Consider the following 23,106-nt stretch of genomic DNA (forward strand, 5'->3'; position numbering starts at 1 on the left):
CAAAAATGTCTCATTTTAAAACAGTCACAAAGAACAGTGGTGGGGAATTGCAGGGCGGCCACATATAATGAAGAGACAAGCGCAGCCTAGAGGGACCGTGAATTAAACAGTAGAACATGCCACACAGGGCAACGTGACATGGTTCCACCCGCCTTCTCTAATTTGAGGCTCTGATGAAGGCCTTGCTCTGTGGCCTTCCCCACAGGGTGTGGGGGAAGGGACTTTGAAGTTCCATGCCCTTCCCCAGAACCCAGAGGAGTTTCATTTCATTTTTTTTTTAAACAAAGGAGGTATATTTAAGAGAAGACACAGCTAGCCTATGCCTGAACGTCAGGACATCTTACTTTTGAAGCTGGAGATCTGAGTCTTAGCTGGCATTTTGAGGTCATGTTTTCACTGGACCATTGGACCCCCTTCAGTGGGGCTTTGAGCTGCTGTGTGAGGAGGGCATCTCAGCATGACCCCCCACCCCCCGCCTGTCTACCCTGGGGGCAGATGGGGTAGGCAGGACAGAGATGAGATGCCTGTTATTTGTCCTTGAGTCAGAGGTGGATGTTTTAAAACTTGAGATCACTGTATAGATACAGACAGCTCAGAATGAACTACTTAAGTATCACAGCTGGGCAGGTGTGGACCAAAGAGGCTTCTTCCTGATGGCTTGGTTCAGCGCCTCCACACAAAACCACCCAAGAAGGTCTCAAGAGTCGGGTATTGGAACAAACTTATGGCTGCTGGTGGGGGGGGGGGGGGGGGAGGATGAGGAAAAGGACAGTTAGGGAGCTTGGGATGGACATGCACACACTGCTATATTTAAATGGGATAACCAACGAGGGCCTACGGTACAGCACAGGGAACTCTGCTCGATGTTGTGCGGCAGCCTGGACGGGAGAGGGGTGTGAGGGAGAGTGGACACGTGTATTTGTATGGCTGAGGCCCCCTGCAGTCCACCTGAAGCTATCCCAACACTGTTAATTGGCTATACTCCATTAAATAAAAAGTTAAAAAAAAGTCAGATACTGGAACTGCCTAGCCAGACCTAGAGCAGAACCCTGGGCCTAGAAACTGACATTTAAATCTCATCCCTCAGGCCTCTATCTGTATTTGGTCCACAGCTTTAGGGTAGAGTTCAAGCCAGCATTTCTCAGATTTCAGAAACCAGTGAAGTTACAAAAAGAATCTCCTGGAGTCACTTTGAGTTGGCAACCTGTTATTTTGTAAGAACAATGAAGAGTGATGGCCATGTCCTTTCCCCCTCCCCCTTGTTTCAGAAGACATTACTGACGTCGGCTTTGTAAGACCTCCACGCGTGGCCTTTACCACCCAGTTCGCTTGGAGAGGAGCCTTGGTCATCACCCCATCCAGCATCTGCGAACAGACCCTGTGGGGCTGAAGGCAACCCTGTGAAGTGGGGGAGGGACCCCAGCGACAAGGCTTACAAGACAGACACTGTCTTACAACATTCCTTTATTTATTATATAGATGCAAAACCTGCTTTATGTACAATACTTGTACGTTATTTGGTCCTACCAAATAATCTTACCAAGGCATTCTACTGGTAATCTTCCCCCAAAAGATTCAGGTAAAATTAAATATTGTGCACTTCACGACTACCCAAACCTGAGACTTGGCTATTGATTTCAGCTTTGAGGTCATACACACAAATCGAACTAGACACACGCAAGGTTAAGGCGATGAACGTGAGCTGCAGGAAACCACAGGGTTCAGAACTAGGCTGTGTATTTGCTTGAGTTAGACTCGCAACGTGAGCAGCAAAGGCTGTGCGGATCTCAGAGCGCTTTTATTGTAGTGCGAGGGCTTCTGCACACCCATGTGACCGCGTGGCTGGGCCGCTGGCAGCCTGTGGGGCCTGAGGCCCCCTCACCCGGGGCTCACTTCTTCTCGGCCTCTCCTGTTTTGGGTTCTTGCTTCAGTTTGTAATCAGCCAGGGCGGCCTTGATGGCGTCTTCAGCTAGCACTGCAGGTAATGGAACAAAACACAGCCATGAGTTTATACCTCTCTAGGAGCTGAGGCAGTGGTGCTGGGACGGGCTGGACAGTCACCTCGCCAGGGTGCAGGGCCAGGAGCAAGCTGGCTGCTTCCTCAGCCACTCCCTTGGGGCGCCTCTGGGGACAGGCTGGGGGGCACACACCTGGGATTCTGCATTAGCTCCTTAGCCTCTCGCTGGGATAGCGTGAGGGCGGTATACAGAAAGTGTCTGGAGCACTGGGGGTGGGGTGGGTGGGGAACAACACAACAGATGTTAGTTCTCAGCTGCTCACATGGAAATTGAGATAACGCAGTGGATGTCGGTGATGCTGGCTGGCATAACTTGGGTCGCATCAGTTTGGGGGTAGGATGGCATTTGCTGGCTCACTCTAGTGATCCCAAGTTTGGCAGCTTTTGTTTTCGAGTCGGTATTAAAAGAGAGGGTTTGGAGGAAACAAACACTGAGACAGCTGGAGTGACGGCTGAGAGCACTGGCTAAAGTTCCAGCACCCATGAAGGCCTGATGAAAAGGCAGGGGTTTCTTTGAAACCGCGTGAAAATGTTTCCAAGCTACGGCCTTTATTCTCGGGTATTTGAGATTCCAGCTCAAGTGGAAAGAACTCGGGTCTCAGCAGACCTCCGTCCTGGTCCCGGCACTCACGTCTTGCCCTGTGAGTCCTGCCCTGGCAGGAGGCCTGGCTCTCTGCTGATTTTTAACTAAGTTGGTCAGTAAACCTCCATCACTTAGTTAAGGCTACCGTGTCTCATTCCCTCCTTCCCCTAGAAGGGTGAGATTTTAAAAGCTTTAGACTGAATGGGAAAGCCAAGTAAAAGCCTTTGGCATCTGGGCTTTCTCTCAGGACAGTGAAGAGGGGGGTACTGCACAGCTGGGCTGAGTCATCCCATACACACAGATGCAGACCCCGAGAGTAGCGGCCTTGGAAAGGAAGTGATAAACCACACGGCAGATGGGATTATGGCGGAAGCCGCATTTTCTCCTGCACCGGTGCCAACTTCACCACGGTGGGGTGAGAACAGCACAGATTCGGAATCGAAGTCTGGGCTTTAAACTCTGGCCCTTCCAGGGAGGAGCTGGGAGGCTGGGCGGATTTAACCAGAGTCCGCATTTCCTCCTCTGTGAGGGGGAGGCAATGACATGACTGGAGGATATTCCAAAGGGTCAGAAGTGAGGCCGCGACCAGCTCAGCATGACGCCCAACCCACACCACCTGCCGTGAGACCCTGGGGCCCCGACCTTCTGGAGGCTGTGAAGACAGACTCCCCGAGCTCTGACCCCCAGAGGTTATAAAGGTGGATTCCACGACCCCAAAGGACGTGCATCCACGTCCAGATGCACGTGGATAACATTACAGAGCAGCCCCGTTACCACCGCCACCCCCAGTCCAAGCCCGCCGGCACGCTGGAGGCGACGCGTACTGGAGCAGTGCAGCTTCACGGGCGGCAGGCACAGCTCCTTGGCGATGTCTGTGTTTTTGATGGTCAAGGCTTCCTCCACCTGAGAGGCAGACAGGACGAACGGGCAGTTTTAGTGGTGCTCTGAATGGCGGGCCGAAGCGCAAACACTGCTGGGCTGGGGTGAGCCTGGCCTGCAGAGACACTGCCACAGCCAGGAGAGCCCAGGGAGTCACGGAGGGGTCTGCCCAAGGCCAGCAACTCGAGCCTTTTTTTTTCCCCTTGGACAAAAGGCATGAGGGAGCTTAGTTCCCCAACCAGGGACTGAACCTGCATTCCCTGCAGTGGAAGCACCATCTTAACCACTTGACCACCAGGAAGTGGTGTTTTCGAGCCTGTTTGTCAAAAGGCAGTGATTTCCTGCTCTGGTACTCTTGCCTGGAAAATCCCATGGACGGTGGAGCCTGGTGGGCTGCAGTCCATGGGGTCACTAGGAGTCGGACATAACTGAGCGACTTCACTTTCACTTTCATGCATTGGAGAAGGAAATGACAACCCACTCCAGTGTTCTTGCCTGGAGAATCCCAGGGACGGGGGAGCCTGGTGGGCTGCCGTCTATGGGGTCACACAGAGTTGGACACGACTGAAGCGACAGCAGCAGCAGTGATTTCCTGCGTTGGTTATGTGACTATGAGCTTCTCTGATGTCCATCGATTCTACGAGCTGGATGGTGTCAGGGAGGTGGGTGAGGCCAGGGCCAGCAGCATAGACAGCTCCTGCGAGGAGACCTTGGGCTCATCCCCTGCCTGTAGGAGGACTTTTCGCCTCCAGGAGGACTAAAAGGATGCCTGGAGTTTGTCTCAAGCCGAGGGCAGAGCAGGAGGCAGGCCTTTGTGGAACAGGGCCTGCTGCCTTAAGGAAAGCATTTTTTCCCAGCCTGTCTCCCAGTCTCCCAAGTCCGCTAACTCTACTGAATTAAGCTTCAAGTTCTGTTTCTGCAAACTCAGATGGGAGGCTCTCAAGGTCAGAGAAAGGCCCTCTCCCCACTTTCTGAGGTGCCCTGTCTCCTCATGCCCTCTTCCCCTGAGGATCGTTCTGGATAGATCGGCCGGCACAAGCTAGGTCTTTGCTTCCTGGCCCGGAGGAGCCTGCCGGCCAGGAGGCCCTGAGTCACAGGGCGCTGAAGGCACATGGTCTGGCAGGCGGCTCGGTTGTAGAGCTGTCTGGCACAGGCCTCCGTGACTCCGCTCGCTGAACTCTGGCTGTGGGGCTGCAAGGATGAACACCCACAGTCTGGCTTTTCTGAGAGGTTTTAATGAGGACAGGACTTTCGAAAGGCTAGTTTGTTATCTCATGAATCGTTGTAAGCCACCTGCAATCCTTCCTGAAACCGGATGGCAAGAAATAAAACAAACCATGGTACACCCACCCCCGGGGCAGACTTAGACTTCTAAGAAATGATAACATCTGTGACCTTGGAGAAAGCCAAAGATTTCTCTCCACTTCTGTTGTGTTCTAGGGGTAGGTGGGGACCTTTTTTTGATTTAGTTAAAACACCACCAAAACCCCTAAGCAAATAAAAATGGTCAACAACAACAGAAAATCCCAAACTAAAAAAACACTTACGATCATCCATAATTCCCAATGTGGAAAAGAATTTGATAAAAATCTGGGTAAGCAAAATTAAAAAGAAAATTCTTGGAATATTTAGAAAAAAAATTACAGTGTGTGTTTGTTTAAACCCCTCCTTAACGGAGAGCCAGGTGTGTGGGGATATGATTTAATTCTAGTTTTCCAGAGCCTTACCGTCTTCCCCTTCACCCATTCGGTGGCTAACGAGCTGGAGGCAATGGCAGAACCACAGCCAAATGTTTTAAACCTGGCGTCCACGATCTTCCCCTTTTCATCCACTTGAATCTAGAAAAGGGGCAGGAGTTAGCAGGGTTCTGGTGCTGCCTGCAGAACCTGGCACTAAGGAGGCCCAGAGGGCACTTCCTAAGAGTTTTGGTCCTGCTTTCCATACTCAAAAGTTTGGGCATTGATTACTGAGGCCCTCTGTTTCAAAGAGTTCAGCAATGAAAAGCTGCAAGCAGGAACAACTATACAGAATTATACGGGCCTAGCTGGCAAAGATCAACCAAAAAAAGTATGCCTCCTCCCCAGTCTCCTCCCACTCCCAAGCCTGATTTTTGGCTTCCCAGCTGCTGGGTCAGTGTGCATCTTTAAGCACTGCGAGAGTTGGCAATAAAGGTCACTGGTTAGTACTTTTTCCTTTGATATCAAACTGCATGTAGTGCGTACCCTCCTGCCTTCTTTCTGTTTTCCAAGATAGGCATGAAGCCGTCTGGTCAGCTTCCCACCACGGTGACAAAGGAGATGTGGAGAAACCTATGGTTTACCAGAGTGCCAGGCGCTTCCAACGTGGGGGCAGGGAGAATTTGATCTATTGCATTTTCTGTCCCTCTGGGGATTGCTAACTTGTAACAGTGAGTATGAACCTGAGATCCATTTATTCTGTCAGAAGGGGTCAGCCCTGGCTGGAACCATTTATAGCACTGACTTATCCCACCTCGCAGGAACCAAGGTGGGGACCAGAGGCAATGCTGGGCATGTGAATGCTCTGTCAACTACAGAGCACTGTGCAAATAAAGGGGTCACCGTTACCACCAGTAAAGATGGAAACCGGGGTACCTGTAATTTCATGACGTCACCGCACGCTGGAGCCCCCACCAATCCAGTCCCAACATTTTTAGATGTCTTGTCAAGGGACCCCACGTTCCGGGGATTTTCATAATGATCAACCACCTGAGATGAGACAGTGAAGAGAAATCACAGTCACTCTTTTTTGCTGTTGGTCTCCCCGACTTTGATGGCAAGCTCCTTCAAGTCAGAAAGCTGGACCTGGCAGGCCATCACTAAATACCAAATTTCACTTGGGTAGGATTTAAGAGATATGGGGATCCTGGAGAAAAATCAGCAAAATCATGTTTTAATTCTGTGGGGTTTTGAACCACAAATAATTACTTGACCTCTAACCACCCAAGTCACAGAGTTGGGCTCAAACAGCACTTTTGTAATTTCGGAAGAAAATCCATTCTCAAAAGAATGATGGCTATTCAAAAACCCCATAGGTCCAGACAGGGAAGGACTTCCCAGAAACCTTCAGGAGATTGTTACAGGAGGAACAAGGCCATTTGTGTGCGGTGATAAATAATAACCATGACTTTATTTCGGGGCCCTGAAATCTGCGGTGCCGCAGCGCGCCCTGGTGGCGGAAAGGCTGCGAGCGCCAGGTGTACTGTCAACAATAAACAGCCCTGGGTCCGCGGGGAGTGAGGTCTGTGCGCAAAGGCGTGCAAGCCAGACCAGAGTAGACTTCTATTCAAACTGGCACACGCGAGGCTTTAAAAACCTTGCGGTTTGTTTCCCAGTTAGCCGTTAAGTATTCCGAGCTTCCAGTCCCCTTCCCCGACCTATCCGACCACGGATTTTGACTTCCAAGTCCAAGGATCTTGTAAAATAATATCCAATCTGGACTTTCTGCCCGGGGTTGATTTACCGCATTCTTTTTTTAGTTAACCCGTTCCCGAGTGAGACGCGTCTCATGTTCAGGGACTTTACGGAAGCCCGCGGAAGGTATGGGCTGCCAACTACCCAACCTAACTCACAGCGTCCCCCCACCCCCAAACCAAACCAAAACAAACAAAAACGTGACGACTGTTGGTTACACGTCCACGTCCACTCGGAGGCTCTGAGCTCCTGCAACAGTAACATCAACCCTCAGTGGCCTCCCTGTGCCAAGCGCCCTGCCCAGGACTCGCAGGCAATGGTCTCGCATACGGAGGCGCTGCCCAGACCCCATCTGGGGAGCGCGGGGCAGTAGCTTGCCCAAGGTCACTCGGCCAGGGCAGTGGTTTTGGCTGAAGCCGGGGCCCGCGCCGCTGTGTGTCCGGCTGGCCCGGACGGAGGAGGACCCTGCTTCCTGGGCAGTCGAGAGGTTTAAAGGGTGGATGGATGCTTTAAATTTAGGGCAGCGGCCGCTAGGCTAGCGGGAGCTGTCATTCTTGTTTGAGGAGCGGTTAAGTTGCCCCAGCGCAGCGAGGGAAAGTCATTCGAGGCGGCATCTTGAGAGGAAGGCCCCTCCATTCGGGGTTGGGGGCGGCCAGGGCCCTGGGCTATAGTCGGGGTTCCAGGGCCGCGCAGAGCTGGGAGGGCCATTAGGCTGGGCCTCCGCTAGGACCCTTAAGTTCTCTCGGTGGTCCTCGAATTCCCGCCCCGCTCCCGCCCGGCGGATCCCCAGGCCGCTCTTACCTTCTTGTGATAGAGCCGAGCGGGAGCTGACAGCTCCCGGGCGGGCAGGCGCGGGGCCCGGAGCAACACGGCCGAGGCCGCCCGCCTCAGACGGCCCACTCCAGCCGCCGCCATCTTGCGGGCTTGCGCTTGCGCAGATGGAGCGCGCGGCCGAGGGGAGGGGCGCGTGCGCGAGTCGGCTCCCAGCTGGGAGCGCGCACCCTCTAAAGTCCCGGCGACCTTGCGCCTGCGCCCTCCCGCTGCGTTCACGTGTTCGCGTTTTGTTCCCGGGGCGCGGAGCCCAAAGGGTTGAAATCGCTCGAGGGCTGGTCCACCGATCTGGGTTCTGAATCTTGAGGATTCTTGAGCTGGAAATCGGGGCCCAGCTTTGCGTTCATAAAGCAGCCCCCCGCCCCCCACCGCCGGAATTCGGCGCAGAGGATCAACCAGCCCACAATTCTTGGCTCTATTTTGCAGTTTAGGAATTTGAGGATCAGAACGGTTTAGTAACTTGCCCTAGGGTTGCCCAGAGGGGCCCAGTTGGGATTATGACTTGAACAGTCCTTAGTTAGAATCTCGTTTCTGCTCCTAACTGGCTGTGTGCTCCTAGGTGAAAGCGTCTTTGTAAACCTCGATCTTTTTTGTACTAATTCAAGGACAGTTCTTCATCCATTGAGCAAATCTGTGTTGAGTATCTACTTTTTGTCAGGGTGCTTTGGGAAAACAACCAAAAACGACACAATTAAGATTGCTAATGAGGGAGCAAGGCAATAAATAGACCCACCAAGGTTTTTCTACCTCTAAAGTGAGAAGCTTAAACTAAAGGAAAGAATGCTCTGATTTTAAAAAGTGTATATGTTTATGTCTCTTAAAAAGCAAACTGGCACAGATAAAAATCACAAGATATAGCAATGAAGAGATTCTAAGTAAATGTTTATCAATGTAACTTATTGATACTGGTTTGCAGAATATGATCCTATAAAATAAAAACTCACGTGTATTGAAGTGCTAGGCGCCAGGCATTAGATAAAGGGAAGGAATCTCTGGGAAATGAGTTATTCTCATGAATGGTGCAATCGATCCTTCTCTGAGTGAGGACTTAAGACTCTTCTGCGCGTTTGAGGCTCAGTTGCTGGGGAGACTGAATCACGCGCCAGGTCAGACTAGGTAGTGAGATAGTTATTCCAAGAATCATTTTTGACCTTCTCAAGATGGCGCCAAAACCTTAACTATAACCATCACGCTCACTCCGTGGCTGCCTCTATGGCTTCCACTTCCTGCCTAAGGACCCAACTGCTGTCCGACGTTATGCCGGAACGCATGCCCTGTTGGTGAGCACTTTTTTCTGAACCATAACTACTGAAAGTATATAAAATAACATGAATCTCGTGTATTTCGAGATTTCCATGTCATCCGAGGCGTAGAGTTTCTCTAAAGGGGGCAGAAGAGCGGGATTTTGACCAGGCGCGCGCCGCGGGCAGCTCCTACTACTGCGGGTCTTTGGCGGCCAAGTGAGGACCCGGGAGTCTCTGGAAGTCCAAGATGGCGACGGCGGCCGCAGCATCGGCTTCTGAAGCGGAGGCTGAGCCCAAGGCCGGGCCCGAGGCCGAGGGAGGGGAGGATGAGGCTAAGGCGGCTCGGGCGAGGAGGAAGGTGTTATCGCGGGCCGTGGCCGCCGCGACGTACAAGACCATGGGGCCAGAGTGGGACCAGCAGGAGGAAGGCGTGAGTGAGAGCGATGGAGATGAGGAGTACGCCATGGCTTCCTCGGCCGAGAGCTCCCCCGGGGAGTACGAGTGGGGGTACGACGAAGAGGAGAAGAACCAGCTGGAGATAGAGCGGCTGGAGGAGCAGGTGGGCACGGGGGTGGGCTGCGGCGGCGGGCTCTCTCCCTCGGGTTCCCAGGCCCCGGCCCGCTGCCCTGGTCCACGGAGGTAATAAAGAGCGCCAAGGCCTCCAAAGCGCAGTTGCCCAGCGCGTCTCAGGTCCTTAGAGCGCTTACTGCTCGCCAGAGGATTGAACCCTCGCCAGACCCTGGCGAGGGAATTGCTGTATTTCCCGTTTTGTGGGAGGACCCTGAGGTTCCTGGTGGAGGGAATTCTCTTGCTCACCATTACACTTCCTGCAAGTGGCGAGTCAGGCTTTGAACTTTGAATCAACTCGTCAGCTCCCGCGCTTAGCCATACCGTCCAGCTGTGTCCAGGCCTAGAAATAAGATTCGTTTCCTCCAAGAAGAGTTATTTGTCTGTAGGAATGACGAAGATAAGGAGCTCTGGCGTGGTAGGGAAAATAGTGACCGTGACGGTGATAATAGAAACGGAATGGCGTCTGGAGGCTGAGGCCCCAGTTCTAACTCTTCCATACCTGTGTGCGCTCAGGCCGGTATTTTAACGTCTCTCATCGTCCACTCTATAAACTGGAACAAGTGGTTCCCGCCCAGAGAATTGTAACGGTAATCAGAGCTCGGGGCCTGGCAATAGTAGCTATGTGATCTCTAACCTGTAACCTTAGGAGGTACAGGTGGTGGTGTCTCCTATTTAATCCAGGATCCCAGCCGGAAATAGCACATTCAAGTTAGGAGAGTTTGGAGTAAAGGCCCATAAAGAGACTGGGCCTCCCAGCTGGCTCAGTGGTGAAGAATCTGCCTGCCAGTGTAGAAGACATGGATTCGATCTTTGGGTTGGGAGGATCCCCTGGAGAAGGAAATGGCAACCCACTCCAGTGTTCTTGCCTGAGAAATCCCATGGACAGAGGAGCCTGCCGGGCTGCTGTCCGTGGGGTCACAAAGAGTCTGGGCACAGCACAGCAATGGCGAGACTACTGAGTCTAGGGCAGGGAAGTCAGGAGCAAAGGTTTGGTTCCCCACGGCTAGTAGTAGCAGGACCTTTAGGTGTCCACCTGTAGTCCTGTAGAGGTGATGGGAGTGACTGGTTTTCTAGATAGTTTGTGGAGAGGATCCCTGAGAGGAGTTGAGATGTTTGTTCCAGGGAGGTAGCCCCTGTTTCCCATCATGGAGTTGGGTGGGCAAGAAGTACCTTGACCTACCTCTGTGCCTTGCTTCCACATGGCCTTCTGCGCAAACCCTGCTGGAAGCCAGAGACCCGGAGACCCCATGGATGTGGTCCACACGGTGGGTCCCAGGACAGGGAGGGGAGAGAGTGGAGTAGACTTGGAGGGGAAAAGATAGAGCTCCATCTCGTTTTACAGACGAGGACACTGAGGCTCAAAAGGACTGATGAAATGATTTGGTCAGAGTCAGGCCTAAGGGCATTTGAACCTTTCAAGGTTGTCTGTAGACCGAATGCCATAGTGGCTATGAAAGCACTTAGTGATGTGAGGTTGGTAGCCTGGGTTTCTCAGTTAACTTGGCTGGGTATGAGATTCCTTATAATGTCCTCTCTGGCGGTGATGTTCCTGTTAAGTTGTGAAATGGTTATATCTTCTCTTGGTATATCTGTCTCATATGTCATCCCATCTGAACCAGCCAGGGGTAGGCAGGTGGTTACTGTTTCTGCCTTTAATAAACAAGCATGCTGAAGTCCATTCATTCTCTGGCTCATTCAGCAGTTGCAGTGTAATGTGAGGTGGCAGGCCGCCTGTGACTGTCCTGGTGGCAGTCTGTTGCTCTGGCCTTGGGCCTTTCAGTGAGCCCTTAGCTCGCTCAGTCGGGCAAATAGGATTACCTGTTGAGGGGGAAAGGTAGGCTCGGAAGCAGAGGGATTAAGTCCTCAGTGAGGGTGCGCTGCTCACTGGAGTGGAGGCCGGGTCAGGGCAGAGGTCACCTGGCCACTGGTGGTGTGCACTTGCCAGCCCCGGCTCAGGCCACCACACAGGACAGCATCCGGCAGGCGACGGTGACCTGAAGAGCCACTGCTTTATCATCTTCCTGGGCTCCAGAAATGGACTTTTCCAGTTTTTCCAAAACTCCCTCCCACACCCTCCTAATCCCAGCCTCTAGTTCTTGCTGTAACGACTCTCCTGGTGGAGTGTGATGGTCAGTAACTTCCAGAGAGGCCCGCGAAGCGCTCGACCTTGTCGTATTTGAATTCTGCTTCTCACCCCAAGTGTTTTTATGAAACCTCACAGTCAGCTGTGAAATCTGTCCCGATAACAGAAGCAGAGACGTCCCACTGTGTGTGTGGTCGTGTCTGAAACTAGGAGTGGTGCCTCGTGGTCCCTTCCCGTGATTGGGCCGAGTGTGGTCTCCACCAGGCGCCTCTGTCACCTCCGTCCCCCCGCCCCCGTCCAGGTCCAGGTCGTGCTGGCAGGGGCTGAGGAAGCCTGTTGCAGAGTGCTTGCATGATGGCTAGGCCTCCTCTTTCTTTGAAGGGTCCTTTGTCCTTGGCAATGTTCTGAGAGCGGACTAGATCAGCACGTGTGCTTGTTTGTCAGCTCTGGTTGAACTCTCTGAAAGTTCTCTTAAACACATGGCGTTGTGTATTAAAGTACGTACTCCCAGAGCGCCTCTCCATGTACTCTTCATCCTCTCCTCTTCATCATTTGGGCCTAAAAATCAGAAATTTAGACTGACAAGCATCCTAGAGACATTTCTTCAGTGGGTTTTGTACATTGCAATGCTGACCTCCCTGTGGTGGTCACAGGAGGGCTTGTGTAGATGTTACTCCCAGAATTCCCCACCCCTTCGTGCCCAGAGAACACATTCAGACCCAAGTGAGTTGGCATGATGGGGTGACCTGGAGAGCCATGCCCGCGCCTTCATGAGGACAGTGCATCTCTCACCATCTTCTCTTCTTTCACTGTTGTTACTTGTGTGACACGCTTGAATTTTGGTTTTGAGACATCGCTGTGTCACAGGAGCCCACGTGAGATCCAGAGGTGCGCTCTAGTGCCTTCCAGTACAGATGGGGAAACAGAACTGGTGGATGTTAGAACACTTGTGTCCTGACCGCATTCTGACCTTTTTCAGCCCATCATGTAATCATGGGGTGGGTTCAGCCTGTCAAGTTTTATCAGTCATGAACAGGAAAACATTGCTTAAAGATTCTTCTAAAAAATTACGGGTCGTGGGCTTATGTGTTATTGACTCTTTATTATCTGTTTGTATGTAATTTAAAAAAAACATGTTTTTATTTATTTGATTGTGCTGGGTCATAGTTGCAGCGTGCTGGGTCTGTGGGATCTTCTTGTTTTAGCTGCTGCATGTGAAGTCCCGTTCCCTGACCAGGGATTGAACCTGGGCCCCCTGCACTGGGAGCGAGGAGGCTTAGCCACTGGGCCACCAAGTCCCTGTTTACGTGTGACTTGACGTATATGGGGCAGTTCACATCTGTAAATTGTAAAGGGTGGTAAAGAGGTGCGCATCCTTGCTCTGCCCCTCACTCTCAGGGTGGGGACTTCATCAGTGACGCTCCCGCCCCGGACGGCCTCTCCCGCTTCCCACTGCCCAGCCTCGATCCTCACTGCTGCCCCACACCCCCAAACCCAGGTGACTGCTTTCTTGAACCTGATGGACTTCTGCTCCCTTCTCTTTTAAAATGTATAATTTTATCCACTAACTATGTTGCCTGGAGCAGATACTATCTGCTTTTGAGCTTTTAAGAAAGCATATCATGCAGTATGTAACCTGGGAGTGCTTTCCACTTAAGAGGTGTGTTTCTAAGATTCTGCCACGTTCCTTCTAGTCATCCATTTTGACTGCTGTGTATTCAGTACACCACGGTGTGAGTAGCACACAGCTTATCGGGTGTTCTGGCGTTTGAATTGCCTGCAGTTTCTTCCCTAATACAGACTAGCTACAGGGAACGTTGTTCCTGATAAACTGCCGCTCTTGAAGCTGTGTAAGAGTCAGCATTGCTCAAACTGGGGTCATGGCCATGGCTCGTGAGCTGACTTCAGCGGATTCTCCAGTGTCCCTCGGATACACTTTCTGTGTGTGGGGGTCTGTTTCTCGGCACTCTAGTGTTCTGTTGGTCAGTTTGTCCTGTGTCTGTTCTGTGGTCCAACTCGTTATCTGCTGAGACAGATCCTCTTACCTGCAGTTTAATGCAGTAGCTAGTGTCTAGATTACTAAGAGTGTGTTGTCAGATGGCAGTGTTAGTTGAATGAATTATCATTCATCTGCTGTCTCTGGAGAGGGAAATATTTATTGCTGAAATGTTGTGGCAGATGTTGGAAGAGTAGACACTAATCTAGTCTCAGTGTGTAGACTTTAGAAAAAATCTACCGATTGGGCCGTGCTGGGTCTTCGTCGCCACGAGCAGGTTTTCTCTGGTTGCGGGGGCTCCTTGCTGGTCGCGGTGGTCTTGGTGTGGTGGCTTTCCTTGCAGATCGTGGCTCGGTAGTTGTGGTGCTTGGGTTTAGTTGCCTCTCGGTGTGTGGGGCCTTCCTGGACCAGGGATCAAACCCATGTCCCCTGCATTGGCAGGCAGGTTCTTAGCCACTGAACCGCCAGGGCAGTCCCTAGACTTTTTTAAAATTATTTGTCTGGCTGCACTGGGTCTTGGTTGAGGCCTGTGGGGTCTAGTTCCCTGACCAGGGGTCAAACCCGAGCCCCTGCATTGGGAGCACAGGGTCTTCGCTGTGGGGCCACCAAGGAAGTCCCTTGGTGTACAGACCTAACGTGACCTCATACCCTAACTCATTTGAAAGCTTTTTTAAAAATTAAACTTCGTTTTGAGGTAATTGTAGGTTTCCTTGCAGTTCCAAGAAATAATATAGACAGATCCTATGTACCCTTTATCCAGTTCCCCCAGTGGTGAACTGGAGTACCGTTTCACAGCCCTCGTATTGACACTGTCAGAGTCAACACACGGATGGGCTCTGTCACCTCAGGTCCCTCCTCCAGCCCAGACAGAGCCACAGCCTGACCCCTGACACCCACTAATCTGATCCCTACTCCTATAGTTTTATTATTTCAAGAATATTATGTAAGTGGAATAATATAGTAGGCAACCCTTGGGGAGGAGCTTCTTTCACTCAGCACAGTTCCCTCAAGATTTATCCAAGTTGGGTGTGTGTATTAGTTGGTTCCTTTTTATGGCTGAGTAGTTTTCCATGGTTCATTTACCCACTCACCCGTTGAAGGATCTCTGAATTCTTTCCAGATGTGGTTGTTAGGAGTACAGCCATTATGTACAGTCCTATACGGGTGTTTGTGTGAACCTCGGTTTTATTGCTCTGGAAAAATGCCCAAGGGTGCACTTGTTGGGTGGTACAGTAGTTGTATGTTGAATTTTAAAGGGAACTGGTTTTTTTTTTTTTAACATCTCTAGCATTTGGTGGTGCCCCTGTTTTCCCTTCTGGCCATTCTTGGTTTTGTGTCTGTTTCTTTTTTCTTTCTTTAAAAACATTTAGTTTTGGCTGTGCTGGGTACTCCTTGCTTTCTCTAGTTGTGACAGGTGGGGGCCCCTCTCTAGTCGTGGTGTGTGGGTTTCTCTTGGTGGCGTCACTTGAGGAGCTTGGGCTCTAGGCTTTCAGGTTTCAGTGGTTCTGGCAGCCGGGCTCAGTTGCCCCGCAGCATGTGAGATCTTCTTGGACCAGAGGTCCAGCCTGTGTCCCTTGCTGTGGCAGGCGGATTTTTTAATCACTGGACCACCAGGGAAGTCCCCTTTTGGCCATTCTGATCGGTGTGTAACGATAGCTCATTGTGGTGTCAGATTGTGTATCCCTCACAGCTAATGATGTTGACACTACTCACCTGCACTCACTGGCCATCTGTGTCCTCTTTGGATATACATTTTTGGTTCATGTCTTTTGCCTACTTTTTATTTGGATTGTTTGTTTTTTAACTCTAGTTTGGAGTTACATCTTTTAGATGCTAACTTTGTCAGATACTTGAGTTATACATTTTGGCCCCCCCCCGCCTATAGCTTGTCTTTGCATCCTCTTGACAATCTTTCACGGGACTTCCCAGGTGGTATAGTAGTAAAGAATCTGTCTACCAGAGCAGGAGACACAATTCTTGCCTGGCGAACCCGATGGGCAGAGGAACCTGGCGGGCTGTACAGTTCATGGGGTTGAAAGAATTGGACACAACTTAGCGACTGAGCACACCTGAGCACAACAGTCTTTTAGAGAGCAAAAAGTTTAATTTTGATAGCATCCTGACTTGCTGAGAGTTTTTATTGTGAATGGTTGTTTTCTGTATTAATTGATATCATGAATTTTTTTTGTTATACAGTGGAATACGGCGACTTAATTTTTAAAGATTGAACTCGCCTTGTATACCTGGAATAGCTCCCACTTAATCATGGTGTGTAACTCTTTGTGTACATTGACTTTAGTTCTGTGGGTTTTCCTTTCCACGGAGTGTTAGCTGCAGTCTACTTATTTTGATTTGCTGTATTTTCATTTTCATTCAGTTATAGCTTTGCGCAGTGGCAGTATCGTAGCCAATGAGGTTTATCCGAGGTGCGATTATTGCTAATTGAAAACTTTTCTCATTCAGTTCTATGTATTTTAAATTTTCTTTGAGATTTCCTCCTTGATCGGTAGATTATTTAGAAGTGTATTGCTTGGGACTTCCTGATGGTCCAGTGGTCAAGATTCTGCCTTCCAGTGCTGAGTTTGTGAGTTCAATCCCTGTTTGGGAACTGGGATCCCACATGCTGCAGGCTGTGGCCAAAAAATTAAAAAAAAAATTTTTTTTATTGCTTAATATCCAAGTGTTTAGACAGATTGATTCCTACAGTCATTGACTTCTAGTTTGCTTCTCTTCTTACCAGAAAACATACTCTGTATGGTTCAATTTTTTAAAAATGTGTTGAGCTTTATCTTATGGCCCAGGATATGGTCCCAGTGAATGTTCTTGGGCACTTGAGAATACTGTGTTACTCTGTTATTGTTGGGTAGGGTGTTCTTTATGTAGCAATTAGATCATGATGGTTAATGGTGTTGTTGAGTTCTTTTATATCCTTGCTGATAATCTGATAGTTCTTTTAGTTTTAGTTTCTGAGTGGGGGCTGTTGAAATTCCCAGTGTAATTGTGGATATGTCTGTTTCTTGTTTTAGCTGTATCAGTTTTTGCTTCATCTATTTTGAGATTCTCTTGTTTGGTGCCTGCACATTTAGGATTGTTTTGTCTTCCTGGTGGGTTGATCCTTTTATCATTATGTAATGTCCTGTTTTATCTCTGATAATTTTCTTTGCTCTAAAGTTTATTTCGTGTGATATTAGTAGGGCCACCTCTGCTTCTTTTTGTCTGCTGCATGCTGGATCTTTCCCCGTCCTTCCGCCTTGTATGACTTTATTTGCTTATTTATTTTTGGCTGTGCTGGATCTTTGTTGCTCTGTAGGCTTTTCTCTGGTTGTGTGAGTGGCGGCTGCTCTGCAACTGTGGTGTGTGGGTTCTCAGTGTGGTGGCTTCCTTGTTGTGGACACAGGCGCTGGGGCGCGTGGGTTTCAGTAATTGCGGCAGGAGCACTCCGTGGTTGTGGTTCCTCGGGCCCTCGAGCGCAGGCTCAGCAGCGGGCTTAGCTGTTGTGCAGCGTGTGGGATCTTCCTAGATCAGGGCTCGAACTCTTGTCTCCTGCATTGGCAGGTGGATTTTTTTTTTTTTTTAAAACCAGTGAGCCACCAGGGAAGCCCCCTATCCTTTTCCTTGAATTTGAAGTGAATTTCTTGTAATTAGCATTCAGGTAGGTTGTGTTTTATTCACTCTGCTATTCTCTGCCTTTTGATTAGTATGTTTAGACCAGGTGTTTTAAAGGTAATTATTGATATTGACGTATTATTCTTTCCTGTTTGTTTCCTGTCCGCTGTCTCTCTTTTTTCGCCTTTGTATGGGTTACATGAACATTCTTTGGATTCCAGCTTGGTTACTCACCAATTTTTAGAGTCTTGCTCTACATAGTTTCTTAGTAGTTGCTTTGAGTATTTCAGTGTGTTTGATTTACAGGGTATCTGTGTTTGATCCCTGAGTAATGTTGAAATAGTCCTCCCATTTAGGTCTCTTTACCATTCTTCCTTTTTAATGTCCTTGTTTTGGGTGTCAGATAGTCTTAAAGTTGTTTCCATCACCGCATACAATTTAAAAGGGTCAAGAAGAGAAGGTTCATCTGTTGTGCTTACCTGTATTTCTGCTCTTTCTTCCTTCCTGATACACCAAGATTTCTCTTATCATTTTCCTTCTCTTTGAAGAAGTTCCTTTAGCTGTTTTAAGAGTAAAAGCCTGCTAGTGACAAATTCTTTTAGTTTTTCTTTGTTTCAGATGTCCAGTATCTTTGGAAGCAGTGATCTTAATTTATTTACTTTTAGTTTGAAAAGTTTGAAATAAATCTTTTTGTACCCATAAAAATGTGCTTGTCCTGGAAATAGAACTGCCATATGACCCAGCAACCCCACTTCTGGGCATACACACCGAGGAAACCAGATCTGAAAGAGACACGTGCACCCCAATGTTCATCGCAGCACTGTTTATAATAGCCAGGACATGGAAGCAACCTAGATGCCCATCAGCAGACGAATGGATGAGGAAGCTGTGGTACATATACACCATGGAATATTACTCAGCCATTAAAAAGAATTCATTTGAATCAGTTCTAATGAGATGGATGAAACTGGAGCCCATTATACAGAGTGAAGTAAGCCAGAAAGATAAAGACCATTACAGTATACTAACGCATATATATGGAATTTAGAAAGATGGTAATGATAACCCTATATGCAAAACAGAAAAAGAGACTCAGATGTATAGAACAGACCTGTGGACTCTGTGGGAGAAGGCGAGGGTGGGGTGTTTCAAGAGAACAGCATCGAAACATGTATATTATCTAGGGTGAAACAGATCACCAGCCCAGGTTGGATGCATGAGACAAGTGCTCGGGCCTGGTGCACTGGGAAAACCCAGAGGGAACGGGTGGAGAGGGAGGTGGGAGGGGGGATAGGGATGGGGAATACATGTAAATCCATGGCTAATTCATTTCGATGTATGACAAAAACCACTGCAATGTTGTAAAGTAATTAGCCTCCAACTAATAAAAATAAATGGGAAAAAAAAAAAAGAAAAAAAAATGTGCTTGTCACTCCGTACCACAGACTGGTACCAGTCTGTCACCATTCTTGTTTCTCCTGGTAGGGATTTTCATTTGTTTGTTCAGTAAAAGAAAAGGGCTCTTACTTACATGTCCCTGACATGTGCTACAGTGTGATACTGAATTACCTTTCAGAATTCTCACAATCTGGTGGTGTATCCCATTTTACAGATGAGAAAATGGAAGCTTGGAAAACTGAGTGACTTGCGTGAGGTCACACTTTGTGTTTGTTTCATTAGACTGTTTCCTGTATTTCTGGGAGAACCAAGTGTGATCTCACAGGACCTGTAACAGATTTGAAGGAATGTTAGATTTATTGTAAAAAGTCTCTCAGAAATTTCCTGGTGGTCCAGTGGTTAGGACTCTGCCAGGGGCCCAGGTTCAATCCCTGGTCAGGGAAGTAAGATCACACACGCCGAGTGGTGTGGTCAGAAAGAAAAAAAAAGTCTCTTGTGTATTTTTCTCCATCTTCCTGAGGGAAATGTTGCCTTGCTGTTTTTGTGTCTCTTCCAGAAAACACATATTTTGCACTTGCAGCAGGCGTGTGCTTTCACCAGTGGTGACAGAAGCCGAGTTATTTTGATGATCGCATTCTAAATCTCCACCTGTGTTCCCTTTCCTTCCAGCTGTCTATCAATGTCTATGACTACAACTGCCACGTGGACCTGATCCGGTTGCTCCGGCTGGAAGGGGAGCTGACCAAAGTGAGGATGGCGCGCCAGAAGATGAGCGAGATCTTCCCTTTGACCGAAGGTAGTGCTTCCGCAGTCGAGCTGCTTTCATAAACACAGAGAATTGAAGTCGTTTTTTCTGTGCTGAAAGTGGGACATGCTCCTTATAAAAAATTCAGAACAGATAAGTGTAGTGGAAAGACGAAAATCCATCCAAAGTCAGTGACTTTTAGTTTATCATCTTCCGTGAAGTCGCTCAGTCGTGTCCAACTCTTTGCGACCCCATGGACTGTAGCCTACCAGGCTCCTCGCTCCATGGAATTTTCCAGGCAAGAGTTCTGGAGTGGGTTGCCATTTCCTTCTCCAGGGGATCTTCCCAACCCAGGGATCGAACCTGGGTCTCAGGCACTACAGGCAGACACTTTACCGCCTGAGCCACCAGGGAAGCCCTATCATCTTCTAGGTTTTTGCTAAACATAGTTGTGGTCATGCAACACTGAGTCACATTTCAAATCTTGATTTCTTTGTTGTAATGTTACGATAAAATATTTGTATGTAATTAAAATTTCCCCGTTCCCTTTCTGTTTCCCATTCTGGTATTTATGTATTTAATCTGTTCTCTCAGAAACAGATAATTGTAACTGTAGTGTAACTAGACTTTCATAAGCAATTTTTAATTTAAATGTTACATACCTTATTTGTTCCACAGTAGTTGGGCATTTAAGTTATTTCTACTTACGTGCTTATTTGAAACATGATTACGCCAAGCATCTTTGTAGTTAAATCTCAGTGAATATATTGATCTTTTAGGGACAAGTGAGTTAACACAGGTCCTAGATCCAGCTCTGTCCCCCTCTCCCTCCCACAAAGCATGACTGCGGAGTGTACAAGCTGAAATCTGATTGCCTTTCAGATGTCTTTCTAGCTGTGTGACATTAAGCACATTGTATAATCATTCTAAGACTCCGTTTTCTCAGCAGTACGATGGGGATAACAGTAGTTTCTGCCTACAAGGCATTCTGTGTGCAACGCTTAACACATGCTCTGCTTTGATAGATGCCATTGTTGCCAATGTTACTGTTGCCTACCTCACAGGAATGTGATAGATACTGAAAGAGAAAGTGTGTAGGTACTTTGCAGAATATAAAGTGTCCCGCAGCTGTAGGGATCTTAGGACTTCAGTGATTTGATCTTACTTGGGAACTAAACCTTGTGCGTGCTTAGCGCAGGTGGTAAGAATTGAGTCTGTGAGCTGGGCCAGGTTGTATGAGGCAGACGAAACCTTTGTGTGCTGCTGCCTTGGGGTGCGGCCCCTGCTCTCAGCCCGCCTTTGGGGCGGGGGTGGGGGAGGTGGGCAGTGACGCAGCACGCCGATGTCTTGCAGAGCTCTGGCTGGAGTGGCTGCACGATGAGATCAGCATGGCCATGGACGGCCTGGACCGGGAGCACGTGTACGACCTCTTCGAGAGAGCGGTGAAGGATTATATCTGTGAGTTCCCTGCGGGCTGGCCCAGGCGTGTCTGGCAGGCTCCCCTCGCGTCCCTCTCGGCTGCTGGGATCGCACTGTGAGGTGCTGCCCCCAGAAGTGTCCTTTGACCAGCAGTGGGAAAGATGGGAGTGCAGTTATTATTATCATTGTCTGTGGTTTTCAGTTGAGGTTTTTGGTTTCACAGTACACGTGGAAGAAACAGTTGAAGGGAGGAGGTGAATATACTTGCCCCCAGCATTTATCTCCTGGGAGAACTTAGCTGATATTTCCAGGTGACTAAAGGTTACCTTTTACATATTGAATGGAATTTTAGAAGCTTTGGACAGGATGCTTGTTTTCTCCCAATACTAAAAAACTTTAAAATTTTGAAATTATTATGGATTTATAGGAGTTTGCAAAGATGGTACAGAGAGGTCTTGTGTACTTTCTTGACCCAATTTCCCCCACTATCTTAGGACTGTAGTATGTGCGCGCTCAGTCACTTCAGTCGTGTCCGACTCTTTTCGACTCTGACTGTAGCCCACCAGGCTCCTCTGTCCATGGGATTCTTCAGTCAAGAATACTAGAGTGGGTTGTTATGCCCTCCTCCAGGGGATCTTCCCAACCCGGGTATTGAACCTGCGTCTCCTGCACTGTAGGCAGATTCTTTTCCACTGAGCCACCAGGGAAGCCCCATGACTGTAGTACAAACGACAGGAAATGGACCTTGGTACATACAACGTGTGCGAATAGTTTTGTGATATTTTATTTCACCACTGCCTCGAGCTACAGAATGTTCCATCACCATGGAGATCTGCCTCGTCTGCTGGTCTTAACAGTGAAAGTGAAGTGTGAACGCTTTATCTCTCTTTAAATCCAGTTTGATGGTATAAGTCTCTAAAATATTTTCTCTGCAGAACTGAGGACTGTATCAGACAGTGCTGTGGACAAAATGTTTTTTAAAAAATATTTAGAGAAACTCCCCATTGTTAATTAAACACCCCCTTTCTCTGTCTGACTGTCCTCACTCCCGCTGTGGGCATTTCCCCTTGTGAGAGGTGTAGGCCCTGGTGGGCCTGGCCGACCCTCACTGAGGGAGGGCGCTGCCTCGGAGCCGGCTCGCCCCGTTCTGTGTTTGCAGCCCATGTAGCAGCTCTGCACTGGTGCGTGAGAACAGGGCAGCCGACAAACGTCAGCTAAGTGCTTTGAAATAGATCTGTTTCATTGAAAAAGCAAGCCTCAGGAAAACATGCAGGGATTCTCACGCTAGCTTGATCTTTTTAGAATTTTTATTTTCCAAGATTAGTGTATAAGCATCAAATTATTTTCAGATCTCTGAAAAGTGACTTAATAGGCAAAATGTGTTTGGTAAAAAGCAATGCATTTATCAAGAGTTTAATTCATTAGTTTTAAAGCTGTAGGAGTGAGCATATAGAAAGTTTATTAAAGAGCGAAAGAAACAAGACAGCCAGGTCTCTTTGTTGTGTTTTAGAGCTTTAAAATCTTTGATAACAGAATTGGTACTCTTAATTTTGTTTTGTTTTCATTTCAATCGTGAGGCTTAAAAATCAATCAAGATTAAAAAAAAAGAATCAAGATTTAAAAGTTGGAACAGTCTAGACTTTGCAGTCTTTCTGAAAATTCACTCAGATTTCTAACTGTTTTCATTGAAATCTGTTAAGGGTTCCTTCAATTTTGATAAATCAGCTTTATAACCCGTCATAAGATTACAAATTACCACCTGGCATGTACTGTTTACGTAGTCAGGTCTCACTGATGATACTTTGTAGGAATGTTAGGTAGACTTTCTTCTCAGGCTGCAGTGTTGATAAAGGAAACCTGGGATGCCTGTCAGTGATGCTATTCTCTTTCTTCATGAATGAGCACATTTTCAGCGGGCTCATTTCTTCTGTTTGTGTCAGAACAAAAGTTCTGACATTTGAGCATGTCCTATCCTGAATACATTTCTCACATTTAGGTCCTAACATTTGGCTAGAGTACGGCCAGTACTCGGTCGGCGGGATTGGTCAGAAAGGCGGCCTCGAGAAAGTCCGCTCTGTGTTTGAAAGGGCCCTCTCGTCCGTCGGGTTACACATGACCAAGGGACTCGCCATCTGGGAGGCATACCGCGAGTTTGAAAGCGCCATCGTGGAAGCTGCCCGGGTGAGTGCCCATGCTTGCCTCCCTCAGCCGCTTACCAGTCCTCGCTAGTGCTCTTGGAAGAACGCAGTTAACAAAGCGGTCTTTGCCCATCCCTTAGTGGGTGGGCAGTAAGGTAAATGCAAT

General features: G+C 48.7%; 2 protein-coding genes and 1 pseudogene across 3 annotated transcripts in view; 2 read left to right on the forward strand and 1 right to left on the reverse strand.

Moving 5' to 3' along the window:
- Positions 1 to 1,779: 1,779 nt before the first annotated feature.
- Positions 1,780 to 7,871, reverse strand: ISCU (iron-sulfur cluster assembly enzyme). Its single transcript, XM_020876050.2, has 5 exons — positions 7,712 to 7,871; positions 6,092 to 6,205; positions 5,207 to 5,317; positions 3,425 to 3,503; positions 1,780 to 1,975 (listed from the first exon to the last, which is right to left on the reverse strand). Exons 1-5 carry the CDS (start codon positions 7,823 to 7,825, stop codon positions 1,890 to 1,892), a joined length of 504 nt encoding a protein of 167 aa, XP_020731709.1. The 5' UTR covers positions 7,826 to 7,871; the 3' UTR covers positions 1,780 to 1,889.
- A 1,339-nt stretch (positions 7,872 to 9,210) lies between these two features.
- The window catches only part of SART3 (spliceosome associated factor 3, U4/U6 recycling protein), a 39,786-nt gene continuing 25,890 nt past the window's right edge, over positions 9,211 to 23,106 (forward strand). For both annotated transcript variants that reach the window (XM_070475454.1, XM_020876042.2), the window contains exons 1-4: positions 9,211 to 9,544; positions 19,308 to 19,434; positions 20,737 to 20,841; positions 22,799 to 22,983. In XM_070475454.1, the coding sequence (XP_070331555.1) occupies positions 9,233 to 9,544; positions 19,308 to 19,434; positions 20,737 to 20,841; positions 22,799 to 22,983 (729 nt within the window). In that variant the 5' untranslated portion in view covers positions 9,211 to 9,232. The remainder of the gene's footprint in view (positions 9,545 to 19,307; positions 19,435 to 20,736; positions 20,842 to 22,798; positions 22,984 to 23,106) is intronic.
- On the forward strand, positions 16,016 to 16,147 carry LOC139037923 (U4 spliceosomal RNA; annotated as a pseudogene).

This window comes from Odocoileus virginianus, chromosome 12 (genome assembly GCF_023699985.2).
Source record: "Odocoileus virginianus isolate 20LAN1187 ecotype Illinois chromosome 12, Ovbor_1.2, whole genome shotgun sequence".
NCBI lineage: Eukaryota > Metazoa > Chordata > Mammalia > Artiodactyla > Cervidae > Odocoileus > Odocoileus virginianus.